The 26,547-nt window shown below is 39.5% G+C and overlaps 2 protein-coding genes across 4 annotated transcripts; one reads left to right on the top strand and one right to left on the bottom strand.

Annotated features, from left to right (window-relative positions):
- Window positions 1–268: 268 nt before the first annotated feature.
- Window positions 269–24,619, bottom strand: LOC309493235 (B-cell receptor CD22-like). The gene is made up of 8 exons (XM_082162387.1): window positions 24,600–24,619; window positions 5,418–5,453; window positions 5,018–5,263; window positions 4,440–4,727; window positions 1,849–2,100; window positions 1,298–1,570; window positions 727–843; window positions 269–614 (listed from the first exon to the last, which is right to left on the bottom strand). The coding sequence occupies exons 1-8, from the start codon at window positions 24,604–24,606 to the stop codon at window positions 571–573; spliced, it is 1,263 nt and encodes a 420-aa protein (XP_082018513.1). The 5' UTR covers window positions 24,607–24,619; the 3' UTR covers window positions 269–570.
- LOC309493195 (uncharacterized protein) lies at window positions 13,928–22,024 on the top strand. 3 transcript variants are annotated; one of them, XM_082162315.1, is made up of 3 exons: window positions 13,928–14,292; window positions 14,519–21,288; window positions 21,515–22,024. In XM_082162315.1, exon 2 carries the CDS (start codon window positions 15,039–15,041, stop codon window positions 20,874–20,876), a length of 5,838 nt encoding a protein of 1,945 aa, XP_082018441.1. In that variant the 5' UTR covers window positions 13,928–14,292; window positions 14,519–15,038; the 3' UTR covers window positions 20,877–21,288; window positions 21,515–22,024. The 3 variants fall into 3 exon arrangements, with proteins under 3 accessions (XP_082018441.1, XP_082018442.1, XP_082018443.1); XM_082162316.1 differs by having other exon boundaries at window positions 14,519–21,292; XM_082162317.1 differs by having other exon boundaries at window positions 13,928–14,296.
- Window positions 24,620–26,547: the final 1,928 nt, after the last annotated feature.

Here is a 26,547-nt window from a genome sequence, read left to right as displayed (position 1 = left end):
TTATTTAAAGTGAAATGATTTGTGTAAATGCAGTGATCATGCTGTGTTTGGCTGTTTTCACTTTTCAGTGATGATCACATGGCTAAAAGCTGATCTGTGAATATAAATTATGTACTGGCAGATTTTTTTTTTTGTGTCTTTGTTTACATTTTTTACAATGACCAGCACAAGCACTCTGTGACCCAAAACCAGTGACTTTAACTTAACTTTGTGTCACTTTCTCAACACCGACATCAGTGATGCTTTTTGAAGATGTATGCTTCTTTATTAAATAAAGCAGAAATTCAAGACATATAGTGAAACAAATAAAGACTAAAATGATAGCTTCATATTAATTACAAAATCATTTTGGCAAACAATGAGGATAAACACTTTTTTGAATTTACTTCAACATATTCAAAACAGAAATAAAGAAAAAATACGACAGAGAAACGATTAGTGAAGCTGCAGTAGCTCAGGCAGAGTTCATTTAAGCCTTAATTATGTCAAATTCAGACACATTATGAATATAACTAAATAATGTTGAAAAAAAGAAACAGAATGGGATTCATTCATCAGGACAGCAGACTTTCACTCCTCTGTTACAGCATATTGATTGATCTCATCAGACTGAGCTGTAAAACACACGAGATATGGAATAAGGGTTAATTATTCATAGTGATGTTAGATCTGGTTAAATTAATCTGTGGGAGAACAGATCAGAGAGAGAGAGAGAGAGAATCTCACCATGAGCTCTGTAGCATTTGACTCCTATAATGACGGACACGAGCATATATGTAGAAGCTGCCAGTAGAAAACTGAGCAGTTTGAGAACTGAGAGAACTGGCAATGGAGCGTCTGAACCTGAAAAATGAAAGAACTAAATAATTTTATCATCATCAAAACTTGTTCGATTTTCTTATCTATAATAAAAAATAAGGTACCCTCTAGCGCCACCAGATTTTACTTTTCTTCTGTTTCTTAACTTTTAAACCTTGCGATTAAAACATATGATTGTGTCATGTAGGTCTCAGTGAAGCTATTGATTTGAATCTTTGCTCACTGACCGCTATTTTGGAGTTTGACAAATATTATCCAACTTTTAAACCAACATTTATTTACAGTCATCAATCATGTCTGTCACTGTTCATCATTCATATTTTATACTTAAAAGCATCATACAATTATTCTTTAATGCACATATTTCAAAGACTTTTAATAGCACTTGTTGAAGTATACAAAAGATACACTGATCTCAGTGGTAATTTTTCCATGGATGTGAATCAGATTGATGTGAAGGAGAGATTCTCACACTCACCTGAAAGCGTCAGTGTAACTTCATCACTGGTGTGTGTGTATCGTGATCCTCGCGTCTCTCTTCCACTACAGCTGTACTGACCTGTGTGAGATTCATTAACTGAACTGATTCTGTATTCCTGTGATTGACTGACATGAATCTCTGAATCATCTTTATTCCAGGTGTAGTTCCAGCTAGTGACGTCTGTCTCCTGTATGTCACATGTGAGAGTGACCGTCTCTCCTCTGAACACTCGTCCATCAGGCTGAACACGCAATACAGCTTTGGGTCTCTCTGTGAGAAATGAATTGTGTTTAATTTACCTGACAGCACATGATACTGTTGATGGATGACATTAATTTACATAATATCTGAATCAACATGCACCAATGCTAAAATGTTACTCATTTGTTAACAAACAAGTATTCATTACTTCAGTGAGCTCATTGTTTAACTTAAAATTTTTTTTGCTAACTGTGACTTTGTATATGTACATTTCTGAAATACTTAACTTACTTGGATGACATTAAGTTTCATAATATTCCTATTATTAAATCAGATTGGCACATTACCTCTTACAGTTAACGTGACTCTATGACCTTGTGTTGTGTGGTTGTTTTCTCTTATTTCACCACACCAGTACTCTCCTCCATCAGAGATTCTCACATCTCTCAGTGTTTTAATCTCATCACCAGATTTTATTATCTTGAAGTCTTTGTACCAGGTAATCTTCAGTCCAGTTGAGCGTCCCACGTCACAGCTCAGAGTAACTGTGTCTCCAGTGAACACTGAACTCTGGGGCTTCACAGTTACTCTGGGTTTGTCTGTAAATATTTCATGATCTTGTGATACAGCCTTCAGTCATCATCTATCACTGCTTATGACTTATATCATTTCTATTTATTATATTTAATATACTTTTTTAATACTTTTCTCTGTTCTTGTGAGTAATGTAATTATATGCTGTTTTACGTTCATCAAACACAAGAGGTTAAACTTTAAACTCTCAGAATGAAAGTACATGAAGACAAATCCAGTGCTTAAAATAATCAAATGATCCCTTTTTAATTAATTGATCTTAAAACTATAATTAAAAAAATATCTTTGTAATACCATTTTTACAACAAACTAAAACATGAATCAACATGCATTTTTTTTTTTATAGTTCAAATGTCTTTCATAGTTTTGTGCTATTATTTGTTGTTGAATGATTATTAATGGACAGATTGCATTATGCATACAGTTGTTTCTATTTAAAAAAAACACTTAAGTTACATTTATGTTATAGTTAACAAAGAAATGCATATATTTGCATTTTAGGGTGTAAAAAAAAAAAAAAAAAAAAGATTCCAGGGTACAAACCATATCTTTTAACAAAGATATGTTGATCAAATGTTCATAATAATTATTAGCGCAGGCAGAAGGCTTGATCTGATGTTTAATTAATCTACAGTGATCTACAGTGAATCAAGCCTAAACTTTTACTCTAATTTTGTTAATAATAATAATTGAACACAAAGCAAACATTATAATATACAATCTGAGCAAGATCCTGTCATGATTCTGCCTTCTTGTCTTTGATTTTCTCTTGTCTTGCGGCAGAATCATGACAGGCCCATGTTTCATGTGCAGCACATGGCCATTTGTTTGGCCATGTGCTTGCGTTGTCTCGTCCCCTAGCCCCGCCCCCTTGTTATCCTCGTTTTGTCATTATTGCTTTACCCATTATCACCTGTGTTCCTGATTATTTGTTCCCTATTTAATCCCCTCATGTCTGCTGTCTTGTGTCGGTTCATTGTCGATCAATTTCATACTTTGTGTGATCACTTTGTGAGTATTCCTGTCCAGTGAAGTTCTGATCCTGTATTTGTTGTTAATTTGTAGTCTAGTTACGTCAAGTCTATGTCATAGTCTAGTTAGTATTCATAGTCCTGTCTTGTCCTGTTTTGCCCCCTCGTGGGCTTTGTTTTCCCTGTTTTTTTCTATAATAAATTGTGTTTAGTGTACTTTGTCTGCGCCTGGGTTCTCCTTCCTTCTAAACCATAACAGAATGAACCGACCAACATTGAACCCAGCAGACAGTGTGTCTCTCCTCAAGTGGCAGTCGGAGCTCCGGGAACAATGGTGGTTGTCCTCTCCACCTTCTGCCAAGCTTCCTGTGATCCCAGAGGGTCGCGTCCTGGCCGTTGTTGCCCTTGGTGATAAGGCTGGTTCCACTTCTCCTGAGGCCTCTTCTGTTCCCATTGTTCTCCATGGTAAACGAGGGAGACGAGTTTCCTGGGATTCCCCGTCTGAGTCTTCCTCGACCGAGTCAGCGCTGCCCGAGAACGCCATCCCTGCTCCTGTTGCGGTTCCAGCTGAACATCTCCAACTGGTCGCTAGTCCAGCTACAGATTCGGCTTCGCGTTCAAAGAGAAAGAAGAGGAGAAAGGGAGCCTCTCGCTCTTCATCTCTAGCTGTCGCAAGTGCTGTTCCAGAGCCCGCTCCTGCAAGCGCTGTTCCAGAGCCCGCTCCTGCAAGCGCTGTTCCAGAGCCCGCTCCTGCAAGCGCTGTTCCAGAGCCCGCTCCTGCAAGCGCTGTTCCAGAGCCCGCTCCTGCAAGCGCTGTTCCAGAGCCCGCTCCTGCAAGCGCTGTTCCAGAGCCCGCTCCTGCAAGCGCTGTTCCAGAGCCCGCTCCTGCAAGCGCTGTTCCAGAGCCCGCTCCTGCAAGCGCTGTTCCAGAGCCCGCTCCTGCAAGCGCTGTTCCAGAGCCCGCTCCTGCAAGCGCTGTTCCAGAGCCCGCTCCTGCAAGCGCTGTTCCAGAGCCCGCTCCTGCAAGCGCTGTTCCAGAGCCCGCTCCTGCAAGCGCTGTTCCAGAGCCCGCTCCTGCAAGCGCTGTTCCAGAGCCCGCTCCTGCAAGCGCTGTTCCAGAGCCCGCAGTCGTGAGTGCTGCAGAGAGAGCAGCGGCCGATTCAGCTGCTGAAGCTGTCTTGCGGTCGGTTTCTGCTCATCAGAAGATGAGTTAGTATTCATAGTCCTGTCTTGTCCTGTTTTGCCCCCTCGTGGGCTTTGTTTTCCCTGTTTTTTCCTATAATAAATTGTGTTTAGTGTACTTTGTCTGCGCCTGGGTTCTCCTTCCTCATCATCATAACAGATCCTAAAGTCAGTCAGTGATGATCACTCACCTGACACAGTCAGAGTCACTTCATCACTCCAGTCAGAGCAGACTGATCCACTGCAGCCTTTACACTCGCACTTCTGTGTGAACTCTGCAGTGATCTTGGACTCTTTCTCTTTAGATGTGTGCTCTCTATCTCCACACTTCCATCTGTATGTCCATCCTTCCCCCTGTATGTCACATGTGAGAGTGACAGTCTCTCCTCTGAATATCTGTGATGGTTCAGGCTGAACAGTCAGAACAGCTTTAGGTGTCTCAGGTTTAGGTGTCTCAGGTTTAGGTGCCTCTGTAAGAACTGCACAAACAGAAGTTATGATAAAACATCTGAAAGAAACCAAGATAAGTGAATAAAAGAGGATAATGAAAATGTATTTCTCGTCTGTCTAGTAATAGTGCGATACAATTAAAATATCGATAAATCTAACGGCTCTGTTCCTCTTGAAACATCATGCCCTGCTCGCTGAGAACAATAACCTCACTTTATTTACAACCAACTTCTTTTCTTCTGTGCAAATAAAACCCCTTCTTAACACGTCATCACTTCTCAGTGTAACTGATTTCTGCAGTGAAGAGGATCAGACTCACGTGGTAATATCAGTGTAACAGCGTCACTGATCTCTGACTTCTGTCCATCACTTCTTCTCTCTCCTCTACAAGTGACGCTGAGAGATTCATCAGTTCTGAAGCTGAATTCTCTGTCAGAGCTGATGGACTGAGATGATCTGTCTGTAAACCAGCTGTATGTCCAGTCGTCTTCAGTTCCTGGTATTACACATCTGACAGTGATGGTTTCATGTACCTGGACCATAATCACTACAGCCTTTGGTCTCTCTATAACATCACATAAACAGATGTAGTTTAAACATGAAGCAGCATCTGTGACATAAACAACAAACTCTCACTGTACTCGACACACTGCTAAACACTTTCTCTTTCTGTTCCACTGTGTAATGTGTGTGAAGACTTGAGGAAATGTATAAATCACCTTGAGTTTGTCCAGGCTGGATGTTTGAAATCAGCACTACAAATCAAAAGAGACAAATTGCATTGATTTATTTGTAGTTGCTTCATTCATTTTCATACATAAATGTGTTTAAATCAGCATTTGAATAATTTATGACGATTATAAGGTGGAAGAGAAATAATAAAACAGGCTCATTAACAGAAAACTTGTGTGCTTATATTTTTAAATGTAACTAAGACACGTAAAAATAAACAATTCTGATAAAAACACTGATCAAGTGTTTATGCTGAGATCTCTGTTGTGGCGTTGAGCAGAACTGGAGAATCAACACACACCAGCTGCATCCTCACAACTTCATTCTGGAGAAAATACAATATTGAAAGGCTCCAAAAAAGGCTTAATTTGTCTGCTGATTATATGCAATTGTTATTATTATTTAAATTTTTTTGACACCAATTCACAAGGTCCTTTCAGACAAACACAGACTGTGTTGTTGGGTTAGTAAATTGGTACACTCTCCATTTTAGAGGGTACAACCAATGTAAAACTAGGAAAATTCTATTTTACTTTATTATGTATCTGCAACACATTCTCATACCCAAATCGTCACTTTCAAACATTCTTCAATATCCGACGCACAAAGCACCCTTTAGCGTCCATATGAGACGCTTCGGTTATGGGTAGGTTTAGGCGTCATGTAACTGACGCTTTCGAAAGTTCGTCAATATCCGACGCACAAAGCACCCTTAGCGTCAATATGTGACGCTTCGGTTATGGGTAGGTTTAGGTCTGTGGTAGGGTTATGCGTCTCATATGGACGCTAAAGGGTGCTTTGTGCGTCAGATATTGAAGAAATTTTTAAAGCATCAGTATATGACGACTATATGTATGTATATATGTATGAACTTGCTTCATTTTCTATTCCATCAGCTCAACTCTGTCCATTTTCATTATATCAAATCAACTCTATATATTCTTCCAGATCTATATAAGTCAATAAGTGGAGAGATTGAGGGTGAAAGAGGAAGAGTGAAGAAAACATCTAAGTTCAAGAATAGTTAGCTGATGCTGTCATGGCAGAGCTGAAACCACAGTCTGAAGATCTTATTTTCCATGTAATCATTGCTTCATGCGGGAAATGGCATCATCGTGGTCATTAACGTCACTGGTCAGAGTTTGAGACTGAAGAAACACAAGCCATCATCTACACATCTACTACTAAACTCTTGACAACAAAACCTGACATCAAATCAACATCTGAGTTCCTGAGATCCCCATCACAAGTAAAGAATAAATGTACACTGTTAGACATTTTATCGTATTTTTGCGGTAACTTACTGGCAGCACTATTGCCAGTAAGTTACTGTAAGTTCCCTTTTACAGTAGCTTACTGTAAATGTGTTTTACGGTATGATGCCCTTACCGCAATTTAATTTTACAGTAAGATGCCCTTACCGCAAATACATTTTACAGTAAGATGCCCATTTTACACTATTTTATTATTTATATTTTACATGAATGCTATTGAATTTAATAAATTCCAAAAAAGCGACTTGAGTCCATGTACATCAGCATATTCTTTATTCACTCTCACAATCAATTACATCCATTTTATTTATTTATGGTGATGCAACATTAGGCAAGGCAGTTTTATTTATATAGCACGTCATACACTTTGGCAATTAAAAGTGCTTTACACAATAAGGAATTAAAATAATCACAAAATAATGCAAGGAAAATTAAAGTGCCCCTATTATGGATTTTTGAAAATGACCTTTCATGTAGTGTGTAACAGCTCTAAGGCCTCGTTTACAAGTGAAATGTAACCCAATTCAGATTTTTTGCTCATATGTGACACAGATCGGATGTGTTCTTGTCACAGTGTCTGGGTTGTGTTCTTTGGGTCACCACTAGATGTCCTCCTTCCCCACGGTGTCTGTCACATTCGAACTACATTCCCCATGATCCTTGTCTCTTCATTGCACTCAGTTGTCCCTTGTCACTCATTATTACACTCAGCCAATTCCCCATTAGCATTGTCATTTACCTGTGTATTTATACCCTGTCTGTTTTAGTATGTGTTATGGAGTCCTTGTTGTATATCACGCCACTTCTGTGTCCTGTTCCTGCCTGTTCTTGTTTTTGTGTCTCATGTTGGATTGCTTATTTGGATTTTGGATTTCTGCCTGGAGGACTACGATTTGGATTACCCTTAATAAATGATTATACTGCTATTGGATCTTCCCTGGTTTCATTAAGTGTGGATCGTGACAGTTCTATGACAGTGTAAACAGGAAAAAAACACATGCATTCAGATATTTCGAGATCGGTTTCAGGCCTCATTCATATGTGAAAATAAATCAGACATAAATCGGATATGTGCCAATGCGACTGTCATGTAAACAGGCTGATTGGATTTTTTGAGGCATTAGGCTACTTCTCCGCGGTTTAATGACAAGAGCAACCCCGATGCGCGTCTGCAAAGGGACGGATGGCCTGTCGAAACGTTGTGTCGTCGTAGGAGAGGAATGTGGACAAACGTTGACACAACATATCAAAGGTTGGCATGCTCATCCTAAAATTTCGGACCCACTGCTTCTCGTTAAAGCTCGCCACAATATGCTCCTACCAGTCCTGAGATCTCTCTCGCACACAATAACTGAAGCATATGCGCAAACCCTTGAAACTAACCCTTTAAATACCAATGCTAATCAGTTTGTGGGCCACGATTATCTATAACTGTGTCTATTAATGCAGTGTATCACTGAGAAACGTCCTGCTTGAGTCGTCCTTGTGATGGAGGTTCAGGGTGAATAACTAGTTCTTCCAGAGTTTCATTATTGGACTCGCGTTCGGATTGATATGGTAAAATCGATGTCATTGTTCGTTACTTTGTTTAGTTTACGGTGTAGGAAGCCTCAGGACAGCTGATGTTGTTATGGCAATGGGTTTTTTTGTTTAAGACACGCGCGCTGTACGCAGTAAACCAATCACAACAGACTGAGCTGTCTGGCCAGTAGCATGTGGAAAGGAGGGATTTAGAGAGATTAATTTATCTGACGAGCCGTTTAAGAATCTTTGAAAAATGTGGTGATGTGCAAATGTATATTATGAGAAAATTCAGTAGTAAATAGCATAATAGAGGCACTTTAAAACAGTTATAAAAACAATTAAAAAAGATGTACAGTACAGTTATAAAATGAATTAAAAGAGTAAAAAGATAATACATAAATAAACTTCTCATCTGGCAATACACCGGTGTATCATATTTTTCATATCTCCCAGTTTTACTCTGAGATTTTCCCATGGTGATTACACTGTGTCTGTGGTGTTCTTGCGGCACGCCTAAGAAATCAACGTATCCAAAAAAACAGATTTCCCCCTAAAATCGTACATGAGGAGCTCTAGGACTGACTCACGGGGTAACCTCGGGTTCACTGCCCCATCAGTCCGCACCCCAAAGATTTGGAATGGAATCGATCCAGTCCGCACCCCACAGAACCTCGAGTTTAATTACACGTCAAACTCACTACTTCACCACAGACAGAGGTCATCAGCATGGTTTCATCTCTCAATTTCCCCAATTAAGTAATTTATGTTTGTCTCTTACCCAATTCGCAGTGCCATTTGAGTTCAGTTTAGAATCAAAAGGAGGATGCAAAAAGAGAAATGAATTCATAACAAATCAAAGCAGGGATCATGACAATATGCAAAAAAAGCATGAAGCATGAAAAAGCATCCCAGCTGGTCTTGACTGGCCTCCATACCGGTAAACCACTGATGGCTGATCTGAAAAAACAAACAAACAAACAAAACAAAAAAACAGAGAAAATGTGTGAGAAATGGTCATGAGTTTATTTAATCTAAATTTGTTCATGGACAGACGAGGAATCAACTTGTGCAACAGCAGTTATTACCAGTCGAGTTAGTTTAAAATAGTATAGCTTTATTGCACATCCCTTGTTAGGGAACTCTATTAATTGCTTTTAATAGCAATTACAATTACGTTAAAGGTACACTGAGTAACTTTATGGCCCTTCAAACTTAAATCTGAAATAGAAAGCTTTTGTAACATTACAAATGTTTTTACTGTCACTTTAGGTCAATTTAATGCATCCTTGCTGAATTAAAGTATTAATTTCATTCAACAACCAAAAAAAATAAATAAAAAAATACTAACTGAACAGTAGTGCTTTCTATTTCAGATAAATGCTGTTCTTTTGAACTTTCTATTCAAAGAATCCTGAAAAAAAAGTGTACAACTGAAAATAATCAGAAATGTTTCTTGATTCACACAAGTGCTCCTAAAAAAAGTTATGCTGCAAGTTATGCATTACAATATGTTAATCACATAATGCATCTGATAGTTAGTCAAAACATACTTACATACTCTGGGCTGTAGTTAGCTCCTGTTGACACAGGGAAAGAGAGAAATAGAAGAAACATTATTTTTCAGCAATGATTATTGGCAAATGACTATATGTTATGAACATGATAAATGACAGATCTAGGATGACTGCTAGATTGATCAATTACACAATCAGATGACAGTTTTACCAATAATTGGCATAGAATTGAAAAAAATTCAATGAATATTTTTCAATTAGTCTGCCTTTACATTGCTTTAAATGCCTTACTATTTTAACATGTCATATTTCGGTCCTGTGCAGAGTGAATCCAGCATTTATACGTAGCTGTCACATCTCTTACATCGTGTCTACACTTTGTTAATGAGAGTTTTCGCGAGCCTGCATAATTCGGCACTTAATAAAAACTCCTGCGTTCTCCAGAGCACGAAAACAAATAACTGTTAAAGGGATAGTTCACTTTGAAATAAAATTTTGGTATGTTTTAGCTTACCTCAAGGGCATCCAAGATGTAGGTGTCTTTTTTTCCGCAGTAGTTTCAATTTTGATATTTTTAGGTCAAACCGTTCTTGTCTGTCAGTCAAATAATGCAGGTCTATGGTCACTGTCTCAAACAGCAAGCACAGAGTCCAAATTAAAACAATTCCACATCGTCCAAATTAAACAATTCCCCATCGTAAGTACACATTGATGGCCTAAGACACGAAACGAGCGGTTTGTGTGAGAAAACGAACAGTATTTATATCGTTGTTACCTCTTGAACACAGCCAAAAATATCAAAATTGAAACTACTGCGGAAAAAAAGACACCTACATCTTGGATGCCCTTGAGGTAAGCTAAAACATACCAAAATTTTATTTCAAAGTGAACTATCCCTTTAAGCACAAATATGCACTGGAGCGTTTGGTTTGACAAATCTGTTTAGCCAATATATTATAACAGTATCAATCGAGGCTGCTCTTGCTTGCGTTTGAGGGTGCATAGCACCCCCATAGAACCGGGCCTGGGGCAGAGAGAGCGCGAGAGAGTGCCTTTGAGAAAACGCGCTAGGCCTAACTTACTTCAAAACGCCACACATTTAAAGGAACACTATGTAGCTTTTCAACCTTCATAATATATTTCCAAGACTCTTGTGATGGTACATCGACTTACAATAGGTTGAATGACACGTCTGCCATAGCCTGACAGGGTCTGTATCGCTTTTACTGGCACTACGTAACTTCGGGGTTCGGGTAGTAACCCTAGCACAAAAAGAACTACAAAATTCGACTGCTTTACGGCATACGTCACTTCCCCCACCACTTCCTCAAATTTGGACGTGAGCGTTTATATACTGTCTATGGACGTGAGAGGCCAACCAGCGTTTGTTTTCGGCTTTCGTGCGTATGTTTTTGTCATGGGGGCTGTTTACACCTGGCCACTTCATGCGTTTTCTCAGATCGGATAGCTATCTGATCGTGAAAAGACCAGGTGTAAATGTCCTCCGAAACGCATTCAAGACGGATTTGAATCCGATCGCTCAAACCACTTCAGGAGGAGATCTGAGACGCATTCCAGACGAAACTGGACAAGTGTAAATGCATCTGGTTGTTGAAACCACATATGTAAATTGTACTCCTCCCAAAAATTTTAAAAATAAATAAATAAAAAAACGTGTGAGAGCGTATTATAGTCTATATGTTATTGCCAGATATGACGACGCTACTGGAACACGCATCACCGCAGCTGAGCATCGATTCATCAAGACAACGTGCAAACTATCGCAAATCAAAGTGAAAGTAAGTCACAGACGCTTAACACACAATCATCATCATTAAAAGTAAAGAAACGAAATGATCTTACCAGGGCTGTTACTGCTCTCTCTTATTGCCGTCTTTGATTTTGAAATTTTAGCTGATGATCAATAAAATGCAGCTCAAATATATGTTGCTTTCGGTGACGTGCACTCCATTAAATTTGCATATAGCGCGAGAATTGAAGATCGGATTTAAATCCGTTTCGCAAAAACACATTTATGTGACCAGGTGTAAATGGAATCGTTTTGATAAATCAGAAATCCGATCTGAGAAAACTTATTTAGTGGCCAGTAAATAAATCTCTTATTTGTAAACTTGTTTGCATTCTATGTTGTATGTTGTTGCGCTTGCTTGTAGTATGTCATTTGCTTGTAGTAGGCTATGTCATTTTTTTACATGCTGTTCATTCATCCATTGCTGATAATTAGACCAGTCCAATAATTTCCACATATGTCTAGCTAGCTTTCGATTATCAGAGCTGTTAACAGACTTGCTAACAAACACTCGTTTCTCTTACGTGTTTTTTGCGTTATGTTTTCTTGCCTAGCTTGCCTCACGAACTAGTTTGCCAGCTGAACTCAGGTGTTGTGAGGTGTATCTATCACGCAGTCCTGAGGGATATCAGACGACGCTGTTGACGTTGATTCTTGCGATTATCATGAGAACAGTTTTCAATATCTCACATAAATATCAAGACATAAACAAGTCTAACGTAGAGGTTGGGGGGGTGGAGGGGTATACATACAGTCGGCATCTAGTCATAGTTGGGGGCGTGGCGAGGGTGGAGTCGGCGTGGGGGAAAACACTGCGAACATCGTGTGTATTTGAATGACAAAAATGTGGTATTGGGAGTCATTGACGCCTGCCGACCGGCAACGGTACATTGTAAAATGAACTGCAATAGGTTATGATAGCCCTTATTTAAATAAAAACTGGGTCAATGACCCAACCAAATGGCCGGAGGTGTTGTTTCCAGACATATTTTGTGATCTGGTTGAATCTCCAAGACATCGCGGCAGCTGTAGCGGTAACATTAGCCTATAACTCAATCAACTTATGCTGCATACTATAACTCCATAAAACCTTGTCACTTACCAATTGTACGTATGCTTCACTCCAAACTATTAATCCTTTTGTAAAACGGTGATCAGTAGTACGAAGTTGCCGAGGGACTGTGCTGACAGTTATCCCTAAAGTCCTCTAGTAACTCACAGACTGCAGTCTCCATAGGTTCACGGCTCGCGTCATGAGCCTTCAGCTGATAACGCTAATGTGAATGAGACATCCCTTGAAAAACAACTATAGGAATCTTGTAGTATTTTGGGACAAAATATTATAGTAATCCTATAGGAATACTATAGTATTTTGGGACATGCTATAGAAGTACTATAGAGGTATTACAGAACATCACATAAGTATTATACACTAGCCTAGAAATCTTATAGGATTACTATAGTTCTTTTTCGTAAGGGATGTAGACAAAACTAGCCCAGCACTGCCTAATACGAGTTTAACAACCACTACTATATCACACAGGGATCTACTCACACAGTAATCTCAAAAAAGAAAGCTCAAAAGCCATTTTGTCCTCATTTCCGGTTCTGTGTGTTTATTAGGAAGGATGTAGAACATCAATTCATAATTTGTTAGTTTATTGGCGGTACAGAAAACGACACAGCAACTCTTCGGCATGATTGTCCCGTTTATTTCAATGAGCGCCAAGGCAATGTTTTCCCCCCACGGGCTAAATTCACATCACGTGACGGGGCGTTCCCGGGGGCCTTCCCAGACCAACCGTCTGTATCTATTACGACAGTGCAAGTATTCCACAGCGACTCTAGGGGTCGCTGTTTGACAAAAACACAATTTCTCCACAGTGTGCCTTTAACTGACGAGTAAAATATGCCATAACTGGTCGTAAAAAGGACAGAAAACCTTTGTTTGAGTAAATATTAGATTGGGTCCATCCACTGGAAAAGGCAGTCAGTCAATTCTATGGCATTTAATGGGATATTAAAGCGGCAGTTTCGAGGAAAATTAGACTGTCCTGTGAGCTGTTATTAAAAGCCTATTAGATTGTATTATTTACTTTCTTCATAAATTTAGCTATATTTAATTGATATTGGTAATGGTTTACTTTGTAAAAGTAACTTATAAAATAAATTTGTTCAGTACTTACCTCAGAAAAAACCAGACAGTATATGGAAAAACCCCCAGCTGGCCTCTAGCGATCCACTCAGCATGGACGTCCGTTAAGGAGCGCGCACTCGACACGTGACGTCACACAAACCTCAGTTTACATTCTGCCAGGTTGTGTTGCGCGGGCTTTGCAACAATTACAATTTTGTGAGGTGTAAGCAAAGTGTGCAAAAGGCCATGGTCCTGTTATATTTATGTTCTTATTATAGTATAGTATAGTTGTACAGTGTTCTTTTGAAGTGTTGTGTCTGCTGAGTAGGCGGAGTTTGAATCGGAAGGCTCGCGAGTTCTGTGAGAATGACGCGAGATCGCATATACGCGGCAATGGAGGAAAGAGTGAAGAAATGTGGCGCGAGTTATTATGAGCAAACGAGACGAGTTAAGGTGCATCAGAAGGCCATAAAGTTATAGATCGATAATATAGCTGGTGAGCAGTTTGGTATTTCATATGTGATGGGCGGCTGATGTTGTGTGATCGCTCCTGAGGTTGTTGGATTTCTGTGGTGAATACTCGCGCGTGCGTCATTGCAGACTGTAAGTGCTTATCTTACATTTATTTTGTCTAATAATCATTGTTTGATATTCTGTTTAATGCATCAATAAGATATTTATTCAGTCATAAAAGAACAGCTGCTATATTATGCATGTATCACCTGTTTGTGATGTCTTTCACGTTCAATCACGTGGAGTGATAATGACGCAGCATTTTTATTGTAAGAGTTGTAACAGAAACTAATTGAGTTTGTTTGTTTTATTATAGAACCACACGTTTATCTACATTTATCCAGCTGACCATATCACACAAACCCATCACACAAACACACACTGAACATCACAGCACACGAAGCTACAGGCCCTTTTGAACATCATCATATTAACCCTATCAGGACCGGACGGCATCGCGTCTGAGGACCGACGTTTCTGCACCCTTCTTCCATTAAGTGGACTTCATCTGGAATACTTGGGACTTCTTAAAACTGAGTACACTTGCTTATTACCACCAATTCGTTGCCCTCTCTTAATATAATTGTATCGTTTGAATATAACCACATTGTTTTTATTGTTTGTTTATTTTACGTAGGCCTACGCTGTTTATTGTGATATTTACATTTTGTTGACATTGTGAGAAACTAATAATCAATACAGTGAGTGAATTTGATCTTTGACTCTGGTTTCTTTACTCCTCTCCTAGTTACTGGACATTAATTGTGTATTAATACTCTAAGGTGATTTAGAACCGTAATAGCAATCAGTGCATTCTACAGCCTTCAATACATTTTATGGTCCTTCGAGCCGGAGCTATAACCACCTTAGCGATGATGTCCAGAACTAGTGAGGAAGCTATAGAGCCAGAGGTTGTACGTCCTCGTAGAGAAACAAGACGGCCAACACATTTGAGTGACTATGAGGTTAGTTATCCTCAGAAACAGCTAGCATTTGCAGATGAGCAGTCTGATATGCTTAGTTTTATGCGTGAAATGAGGGAGGAAAACAGGCGAATGAGGCAGGACATGCAACGCATATCTGACATGATTGTTAACTCTCCTGTGTTAGCTTCCCAGGTTTCATTATCTGAGCAACGGCTTACGAATGAAGGAGCTGTGGTGTCATCTACACCAAAGTCTACTAGTATGCAGGAGTCATTTCAGGGTGATGGAAACTCTGGCCAGACAGAACATACTCCTTTGGTGCCACATAGAGATGAATCCCTCCTTACAGTTCGCAGTTGTGAGCGAGATCTCATTGAGGAGCTTACAGACAGTTTAAAGAGAACAGGCAGGCTTAGTGATAGTCCGTCTAATTCAGGTATGTCGACCCCTTCGTATAATGATCCACATAGTAGTAAGAATGGCTTGCCACGGTATGATCATCATTATGATGCTAATGTTCCACGGCGCCCACCTCGTTTGTCTGATACCCGTCAGCAATGTGCAGATGACCCACCAATGTTGCGGTCCAGTATGCGGTCTCATGATGTTTTTTATCAACCAGCAACAGACCCTTATCATTGCCGCTTAAGTGACAGAGCGCGTCTGTATAACGATGCCCCTATGGATCGTTTTGATCATTCTCCAATCGATTGGAGGCAAGAGTACAGTCGAGATAATGGACAGTTACGTACATCTCACCATTCTCTTGGACATTCTGGGATTCATCGTCCGGTGCACCCACCACCAATGCAATATCGAGGGCCAACTCCTACAATCCCTAATTTCGTTCGGGATGATCCTCGAGAATTTGCTCGTCTTAAGCTTGCGTTAAACAACGTTCTTCCTGAAGACGCTTCTGAGTCTTTTAAGTTCCAAATACTTATGGACCACCTTAAGCTGGAGGATGCTTTACTTGTCGCCGACTCGTATAGTCACAGTCGCACTCCATTCAGTGACACTATGAGAGCGCTCACTGATATGTATGGGCAGCCACATCAATTGGCACTGCAAAGGATCACTAATTTGATGGATGGGCCCAATATCAGGAGCGGGGATGTGAAGTCTTTCAAGGCATTTGCCCTTCGTGTCCGAGCACTGGTTGGAATGTTAAACCAGTTAGGTAGCACAGGTTGGACTGAACTGAAATGTGGCTCTCATGTTTCTCGTCTCTTAGCCAAGTTGCCGTACGACCTAAGAGCTAACTTCAAGAGATTCATTAACCCCATTCAGACACCTATTCCAACGCTGATTGATTTCGCAGACTGGCTGGAATATGAGGTTCGTGTGCAGGTAGAAGGAACACAGTATGGGTCCTATCCTGAGCAAGTGAAACACAGTGTTCACAAAGACAAGCGAACTGGCTTTGTGCCCCGTAAGCTGACTACTGTTTTACATGGAAGAGAGCAGAAAGTAGGATTGGTAGAGCTCCCAAAGACTGAATACATGGACTCAGAAAGACCACAGGAGAAGCCGAAAAAGTATTGTCCGTTCTGTGATACAATTCAGCACTACATGAATCAGTGCTCCAACTTCAAACTCTTAACTAAGGAGCAGATTGAGAGTTGGATTAGAACGGGACGTAGATGTTGGCGTTGTGGGCGAGGGCATTCTTCATCTAAATGCACGTTAAAGGCGAAGTGCAAGCGGTGTGAACGGAGGCATCTTGATGTTCTTCATGAAGTCAATGCCAACGCTGATGGGATGAGTAAAGGTAATAACCAGACATCGGAGAAAAGCCTAGTAAGCCCTGCTTCTCAGACCCTGTACTTGGATCGGCCTACGAGTGGCAAGCAAGTGCTACTGAAGTTAAGTCGAGTAATCATTCGGAATGGTGATAAGTCACTAGAAACCTATGCTGTGCTAGATGACGGATCTGAGCGTACTATCTTGTTGAATGAAGCTGCTCGACGTCTAGACCTTCAAGGTGAAATTGAAGACTTGGCTCTGCGCACAGTGAGACAGGATGTTCATACCATTCATGGTAGATCTGTATCTTTCTCCATAGCACCTGTTTCACACCCTGACAAATCCTACCCGGTCAAGGGTGCTTTTACCGCAAAAGAGCTAGCCCTGGTTCAACATACTTACCCCATCTCTGACTTGCAAAGAAGATATCGCCATCTCCGTGATTTACCTTTGCATGACATCCACGAAGCGCAGCCCTTGGTACTTATCGGCTCGGATTACCCTCATTTGATAACCCCTGTGGAGCCAGTGAGATTGGGTCCTCCTGGAGGTCCAGCAGCGGTTCATACGATGCTTGGCTGGACATTGCAAGGTCCCTCCAGTCTTATTAAACCTCACTTGCAGCCTCAAGAATGTTTATTCATTTCTTGTGTTTCTCCTGAAGCTGAGCTATTCCGTCATGTTGAAAAACTTTGGCAGCTGGATACCCTTCCTTATCAATCTGAGAAAGTAGTCAGTCGATCACGACAAGATGCAGAAGCTATCCGCCTTCTAGAAGAGAAAACCATCAGGATCGATGTGAATGGTGTCAAAAGGTACGCCACTCCTCTACTCTGGAAAGAGTCGCCTCCACCTCTGAATGCACCCAAAGAGGCAGTCATGGCCCTGTTACGCAGCACAGAGCGGAAACTAGTTAGAGAGCCTAGTATGGCTGCGTCTTACGAATCAGAGATTCAGAAACTGTTGCAAGCGGGTTATGTCACCCCATTGACATCTGCAGAATGTGATCCGAGTTCCAAGGCGTGGTACATACCACATCATATGGTTCATCACAATGCGAAGAACCGTATTGTCTTCAATTGTTCTTTTGAGTATCAGGGTCAGTCTCTCAATGACCATCTTTTCCCCGGTCCGACTTTAAGTGCCAGCTTGTTGGGCGTTCTCCTCCGCTTTCGAGAACATTCTGTGGCCATCTGCAGTGACGTGAAGGGTATGTTCCATCAGATCCGTCTCCTTGACGAAGATAAACCCTTCCTCCGCTTTTTGTGGCGTCATGGAAAAACATCTGAACCGCCCATCGTGTATCAGTGGCAAGTTCTGCCATTTGGCACTGCATGTAGCCCTTGTTGTGCTACCTACGCACTTCAGTCCCATGCAAAGGTGGATCTCGAAGCTACTGATGAAGTACGTCAAACGGTGGAGCGTAGCTTCTATGTTGACAATTGTCTCAAGAGTGTCTCTACTGAAGCTCAAGCTCTACAGCTGGTAAACCGATTGCAGTGTCATCTTATGGACGGTGGATTCGAATTGAGGCAATGGGCCAGTAACATCCCCAAGGTTATTCACCACCTTCCTGCTGAGTTGAAATCGAAGAGTGGTGAGATTCAGCTCAGTCAAGAAATGGCCAATCCGCAGGAGAATGCCCTTGGATTGATATGGCAATGTAGACCAGACACATTGGTATACAAACCTTACCAGAGGGAGGATGGTGAAATTACGATGCGGAGCATCTATCGCACTTTAGCTAAGTTGTACGACCCCCTTGGATATCTCATTCCGTATACCACAAGAGCCAAGATTGTCGTACAGTTGTTGTGGGAGAAGAAACGAGAATGGGATGATCCTAATCTACCATCCGGCTTACTAGACATTTGGCATCAGTGGGAGAGCGAGCTTCCACAATTGTCTCAAATCCACCTGCCAAGATGCTACAGTTCCAGTCTTCAGTATCCTGTCAAGAGCTGCAGCGTTCATGTGTTTTGTGATGCGTCTGAAAAGGCGTACGGCTCTGTAGCATACTTGTGTTCTGAAGATGATCAGGGCAATACGCAGGTTGCCTTTATGGCGGCAAGGTCACGAGTCGCTCCGAGGAAACAGATCTCCATTGCTCGTTTAGAGCTTTGCGCTGCATTGATAGGAGCACAGCTAGGAGACGTCCTGAAGAAAGAGCTAACTCTAGATATCTCCAGATTCGTCTATTGGTCTGACTCGACTACAGTTCTTGCTTGGCTACAGTCTGATTCGTGCAGATACCGAGTGTTCGTAGGAGTCCGAGTCACAGAAATTCAAGAGTTGTCTGACCCTGGAGCTTGGCGTTATGTCGATTCTGCAGCCAATCCTGCGGATGATATAACGCGAGGGTTGTCATTGGCTCAGCTAGCTGAAGAAACGCGATGGAAACAAGGACCAGCTTTCTTGATGCAGTCTAGCAGCTGTTGGCCTAAGGCACCAGAAAGAAAGGCCCCCGAAGAAGTTCAGGAACTTAAGAAATCTGTGTTTTGCGGCTCGTTGATTGAACATCAATTGCAAGTTGAACCTGATCCTTGTCAATTTAGTAGCTATACTGAGTTAATAGAGGCTACAGCGCGAGTTCTTCATGGGGCGGCTGGCAACACAGATTCACTGAGTGCAGATGCGTTTCAGAAGGCAGAATTGTCTATCCTTAGACAATGTCAGATGCAAGACTTTCCTGACGAATTTGCTTTACTCAAGGGAGGGAAAGACATTTCTGTACATAGCCGACTTCTTAAGCTTGCTCCTGAGTATGACAAAGAGCTAGACTTGATTAGAGTAGGAGGAAGACTTCGTAGGTGTCATGGATTGAGTGATGCAGTTCTACACCCTATCGTTCTGTCACAGAATCATCCCGTGGTGAAGCTTCTAATCAAGCATTACGATGAACAATTGCACCACCCGGGAGCCGGCAGGGTGTATGCCGAGCTGCGGCGTAAGTTTTGGATTTTGAGGGGAAGAGAAGCTATTCGAAGACATCAGCACCACTGTCTTGAGTGTAACAAGTGGAGAGGCAAACCAATGATTCCTAGAATGTCAGACTTACCCCCATCAAGTCTGCGATTGTGTAAACCTCCTTTTTACTCCACCGGAGTTGATTGTTTTGGACCACTGATGGTGAAGGTGGGCCGGCGCACTGAGAAAAGGTGGGGTATCGTATTCAAGTGCCTCACTACTCGAGCCGTACATCTAGACCTATTGGATCACATGGATGGAGATTCATTCCTGCTGTCACTCAGGCGTTTCATTGCCCGAAGAGGGAAACCCTATGAGCTTCTCTCGGATCAGGGAACAAATTTCCGAGGTGGATGTAAAGAGCTGGAGGACACCTTCTCTCAGATTCAGCCCAGTATCAGAGACCAGTTGGCCAAAGAACAAATCAGATTCCGGTTCAATCCACCAAGTGCACCTCATTTCGGCGGCTCGTGGGAAAGAGAAGTGAGGTCTGTAAAGACAGCCTTGAGAACCACCTTAGGCGCACAGACAGTTACCGAAGAGGTATTAAGAACCATTCTGATCGAGGTTGAGAGTATCCTTAATTCTAGACCCTTGGGTTATGTCTCTAGCGACATCGCAGATCCAGACCCAGTAACGCCAAATTCCTTGCTGATGGGGCGGCCTGACTCCTCCTTGCCTCAAGTTGTCTATTCAGACCCAGAATTACTCAGTAGGAAAAGATGGAGACATAGTCAGGTTCTGAGTGATCATTTTTGGAAGCATTTTATTCATGACTTTTTACCCACATTGCAGTCAAGACAGAAATGGCACAGAGAGAAAGAGAATATTGCAGTTGGTACTGTAGTACTCATCGTTGACGAGCAGATTCCAAGAGCGCTTTGGAGAGTTGGTACTGTCTCTTCTGTCATTCCAAGTTCAGATGGGAGAATCAGAACAGCAGTGGTCAAAGTGAAAGATCAAACGTACACAAGACCAGTAGCTAAGTTGATTGAATTGCCAATATTACCCCCAGACTCAGAGACTTCCTCATAGACCCTACTAATGGCAAATTTGCATACCAAATTTGGGGGCGGCTGTGCAAAAGGCCATGGTCCTGTTATATTTATGTTCTTATTATAGTATAGTATAGTTGTACAGTGTTCTTTTGAAGTGTTGTGTCTGCTGAGTAGGCGGAGTTTGAATCGGAAGGCTCGCGAGTTCTGTGAGAATGACGCGAGATCGCATATACGCGGCAATGGAGGAAAGAGTGAAGAAATGTGGCGCGAGTTATTATGAGCAAACGAGACGAGTTAAGGTGCATCAGAAGGCCATAAAGTTATAGATCGATAATATAGCTGGTGAGCAGTTTGGTATTTCATATGTGATGGGCGGCTGATGTTGTGTGATCGCTCCTGAGGTTGTTGGATTTCTGTGGTGAATACTCGCGCGTGCGTCATTGCAGACTGTAAGTGCTTATCTTACATTTATTTTGTCTAATAATCATTGTTTGATATTCTGTTTAATGCATCAATAAGATATTTATTCAGTCATAAAAGAACAGCTGCTATATTATGCATGTATCACCTGTTTGTGATGTCTTTCACGTTCAATCACGTGGAGTGATAATGACGCAGCATTTTTATTGTAAGAGTTGTAACAGAAACTAATTGAGTTTGTTTGTTTTATTATAGAACCACACGTTTATCTACATTTATCCAGCTGACCATATCACACAAACCCATCACACAAACACACACTGAACATCACAGCACACGAAGCTACAGGCCCTTTTGAACATCATCATATTAACCCTATCAGGACCGGACGGCATCGCGTCTGAGGACCGACGTTTCTGCACCCTTCTTCCATTAAGTGGACTTCATCTGGAATACTTGGGACTTCTTAAAACTGAGTACACTTGCTTATTACCACCAATTCGTTGCCCTCTCTTAATATAATTGTATCGTTTGAATATAACCACATTGTTTTTATTGTTTGTTTATTTTACGTAGGCCTACGCTGTTTATTGTGATATTTACATTTTGTTGACATTGTGAGAAACTAATAATCAATACAGTGAGTGAATTTGATCTTTGACTCTGGTTTCTTTACTCCTCTCCTAGTTACTGGACATTAATTGTGTATTAATACTCTAAGGTGATTTAGAACCGTAATAGCAATCAGTGCATTCTACAGCCTTCAATACACAAAGTGTATATATATATAAAGTTTATATTAATTTAAAATAAAATAAAAATACATTTATTTCATTTATATTGCCTGTATGGGAACCAGTTGTGAATGTTTGTGTGTGTGTGTGTGTGTGTGTGTATATATATACATATATATATATATATATATATATATATAATTATATATATATATATATATATATATATATATGTTTTTTTTTTGTTTTTTTTTTTGGGGAGAAAATGCTAATATAAAAATTACTCTGGTCTCTCTAAGAACTCATTTTAAATCCTTCCATCCACGTTTATTTATTTATTTATTTATTTTATTTAACTTTTGAGAATGCAGATTCATGATTTTCATCTGCAGAACAAGATGGGGAAAAAAATATATAAAACAGTAAAGTACTGTAAATTCCATATACAGTAAGTTACTGTAAATACAGCAGTTAACCGTAAATAATATAAATGGTATTTTACTGGGCTTTTTTGCGGTAAGTAACTGTAAAATTACGGCAAAGTCTAACAGTGTAGATAGTGAAGATCTATTGAAGAAAACAAAGACAACTTTACAGAACATGACAACATGTTTGATTCACACATGAACCATAATTAACCCTCTGGGCTTCTGAATTATGAATTTTTTGAATTTTTTTGCTTCATCGGAGGGGGGTGAATCTTGGTGACTTTTGTTATATTACCTATGTGAACACACAAAAAAAAAATCAAGAAGATTATTCAGATATGTTAAAGGGTCGTAAAAAAAAAAAGTCACACTTAGCTTCCTTCGTGCAAAAATGACCGACCATAGGAAATGAATGGGAAATACGAAAAAATAGGAAAACTCCGAGAAACTTTTGGTGGTACAAACTACAGATCAGCCACTGTGCAGAAAAAAAGTTCACAGCAATGAAGGGGTGACACTCTAAAACATCAAGAGTGCAAATAAGACACCCACCCCCCACACACACCCACACACACAAACACACACACACACACACAAACACACACAGAGAAATGAACTGGTAAGACTGAAACAGCAAATTTTGCTCCAAACTATATAAAAACTATATAATCATAACTCCAAAACTGTAGCAAGGAGAGTCAAAAGGTAGGTATCGTTTGAAAGAACTCTTTTTACATTTTTTGAAAATATTGTCCTGCCGAGAAACTGCTGATAAAAGACAAAATATATATATAATTTTTATTATGATTTTGCATATCTTTCTTATTTGTCATGGAATAACTCAGGAAGGAAATAAGGTAGGAGGAAAATTCTTTTTTAGTGAAGTCCCCCTACATGTTAGCTGCATCTGGATAAAAAATTAAAATAAAAAAAAATTGGATAAAGGAATCAAAAGTTACAGCATTTGGAACAGAGATAGCCTTTTTGTACAGTCTTTTATGCCCCCTCATGGGCAATTGTTTCTCCAGGAAGAATATCTTGTCATAAAAGACATGGGCTCATTTTAATTGTAATAATATGCTGTAAAAAATGAAGTGTCATTTTCAATGATCTGTGAATGTTTCTGTATGATGTTTTTAACACATTGCAGTACATTATTTTATAGATTATGAAAAAAAGAAATTCTATTTATCAGCAAATAACTCAGCAATACTTAAGATTTTTTCAAAGTGGATACATTCACTGTAAAGTTCAGACTCTATGCTTTCAAATGACATCAACTTTGTGTTAATCAAGGCAAAATTTTAGAAAAATATGGTAATGAATATTTTCACAGCTAGGTGGCGCCTGCTGGCGGTACACTCGGTTTTAGATACATGTGATTATATGCATTAAAAAGCTGAGATCCTGAGCTTTAAAATGATATATATTTTGTGTTGTTCCATTCAGTGGTTGCTTAGTAATTTGTTTGTTTTTCTTTCCGAATGGGAATCAAAAAAATTTAATTAAATAAAAAAATAAAAAAGCTATAGGCAGCCTATAGGCGGTTACAGGACATTACACACATTTATATATTTTTAAAGCCACTAGATGGCGCTCTTCTCACTTGAATTTTATTTATTTTTTTAGGCCTGCACTCTATTTTGATGTGAAATGTTGCATTTATTGAAAAAAAAAAAATAATAAAAAAAAATAATATATATATATATATATATATATATATATATATATATTAATTCTAATGGAAAAAATAGCTCATAAAAATTATATAATTAATTCATATCATAAAAATCTTTAAAAATTCTAAATAATAATAAAAAAAAATATTATTGAACAAAAATATATTTCATTGGTTTTCCTGGGGAAAAAAAAAAAGTAAAATTTTAAGGCTTCGGTCGTTTTTGCACGAAAGGAAGCCAAGTGTAACACATTAATGAAGAAGCCCAGAGGGCTAAACTGAACGACAATCACAGTAATGACCAATACACTGATCTCATTCAGCACATCAGGTGTTTTTCACTTTCACACACAGATATCATGAACTACTGATGGATTTGATACTCAAAGTATTAGCAGCATAAATAAAAAACAGATACTTAAAAAGATGAATGAACACCGATTCACTACAACATTATACAAAATGCACAACTGATGCATAAATGAGAAAATAATACTCACAGATCATTAGAGGAAGTGAACTGAGCTCCATCCTAACCTATTAATGACACGCTGTCAAACACAGTCAGTCTTATAGACTCAACACTTCCTGAACTTAAAGAAGAAAGTCAGAGCAACAGAGAGGAATTAAATAGACACAAAATATCTGATTCGATTAAGTATTGATTCTAACAGCATCTGACAGCCTCTTTAGCTCAAATGTGTGTGTGTTTTTGTTTTTGTTTTGTTTTGTTTTTTCAGGTGCAAGTTACAGGTAATGCATGTGTGCATCCTGAGGTTAAAGCAAAACAGATAAAAACGCCTCAAAATTAAAATGCTATGAAATAAAAGTCAACAAAAATATTTATACTTAATTAGAAATACCAATAAAACTGCACTGAATATAATACTTTGTAATACATCTCTGGTTCACTCTTTAGAAGAAACATTATAAGGGTTCTGCCAGGCACTTAATAAATATAACTTTTTAGGGGTTCCCATCATGTGATCATTTTATGGATTTAGTTAATTAATTCTGTTAATCAATTAATTGTTTTATTTTAATAAAATTTTATGAATTAAACAGTTTGTAAATTTGTTATCACTGTATTTTTTTTTTTTTTTTTTTTTTTTTTAATATACACATCAACCGCAAAGAGGGCGCTGGCGAGCACCCTTCTAAACCTACTTCTACTCAACCTTCTGACGCAACACATTCTCATCCCCAAATCGTCACTTTCAAACATTCTTCAATATCCGACGCACAAAGCACCCTTTAGCGTCCATATGAGACGCTTCGGTTATGGGTAGGTTTAGGCGTCAACACATTATACAGCAAAAAAAACATTAAATGTAAGAGATCTGTCCACTGGCTGCCCAATTGTATTTAGGGAAATAGTTCTAACATCAACGAAAAGAGGGGTGACTCAGGGCAGAGAGTCAGGGCAGAGAATGTTGATATGGTACAGAACACAACTCATAGACTTTATCAAATCTATAAAAATTGGAAAATTTTACATTTGGTTAAAAACCCCAAAAGACATTGTCTCCACAGACCGTCACATGTCCTTGTGTGCAACATATTTACCCCCGGCTGAATCACACTATTACAATGAAGAAACCTTCTCCATCCTGCAAGTGGAGATCAGCCATATTCAGACCATAGACTGTAAAAAAAACGGACAACGACGCCCCTTCGCTCTCTTCCATTGGTGAGAACTGAAGCCGGCTATCCCAAGGAATGTTTTGCAGCTTATTATTGGATCCAGAACAGAGCTTTTTGTGACAGCTCCTGTTAACAATATTTTTCTGGGAAGTGTAGATGTTTAAAAAAACAAATATCCAAGTAATTACATTAGAAATCTTTTGGTAAAGGTTACGGGATCTCCTGCTAAACATTTTTGGACATCTCCTTATAAGGATATTGATTGGGAAAAAATGTGGTTGATGAGTAATAAATTCTGTCTTAACAATAAAATAAAAGAAGTATCTTTCAAAATGATACACAGAATATATCCGGCAAAAAAGACGTTAGAAAGATTTAAGATTGATATTGAGTATTCATGTAATTTCTGTGGCTCAAATAAAGAAACTATTGAACATTTGTTTTATCATTGTGTGTTTACTAAAATGTTCTGGATGAATGTAGCCTACAACATTTTATTGAAAGGAAAACAGGTCAGTCATTATATTTGCAGGAGAAGGACGTTCTTCTTTACTTTGAGGACATTAATTTGGAAAAGGACTTGATTTTCTTTGTACAACTTGTTTTATTTTTAGGAAAATTTCACATTCATAAAAGAAAATGGACTGACAGCAAGCCATTATTTAACCTATTTCTACAAGAGCTATCTCATTACAGCACCACCATCAATGATCTTAAACAGTCAAAGGCTTTAAAAACAAATTCTAGAAAAATTCCTATGCAACTAATGTGTTTTTTGTATACTCTTTGTAACCTTATTTCTTT

This window comes from Leuciscus leuciscus, assembly GCF_965113295.1.
Source record: "Leuciscus leuciscus genome assembly, chromosome: 2".
Classification (NCBI taxonomy): Eukaryota; Metazoa; Chordata; class Actinopteri; order Cypriniformes; family Leuciscidae; genus Leuciscus; species Leuciscus leuciscus.
The sequence above is the reverse complement of the archived record's forward strand: the minus strand, read 5'-3'. Positions and strand labels throughout refer to the sequence as shown.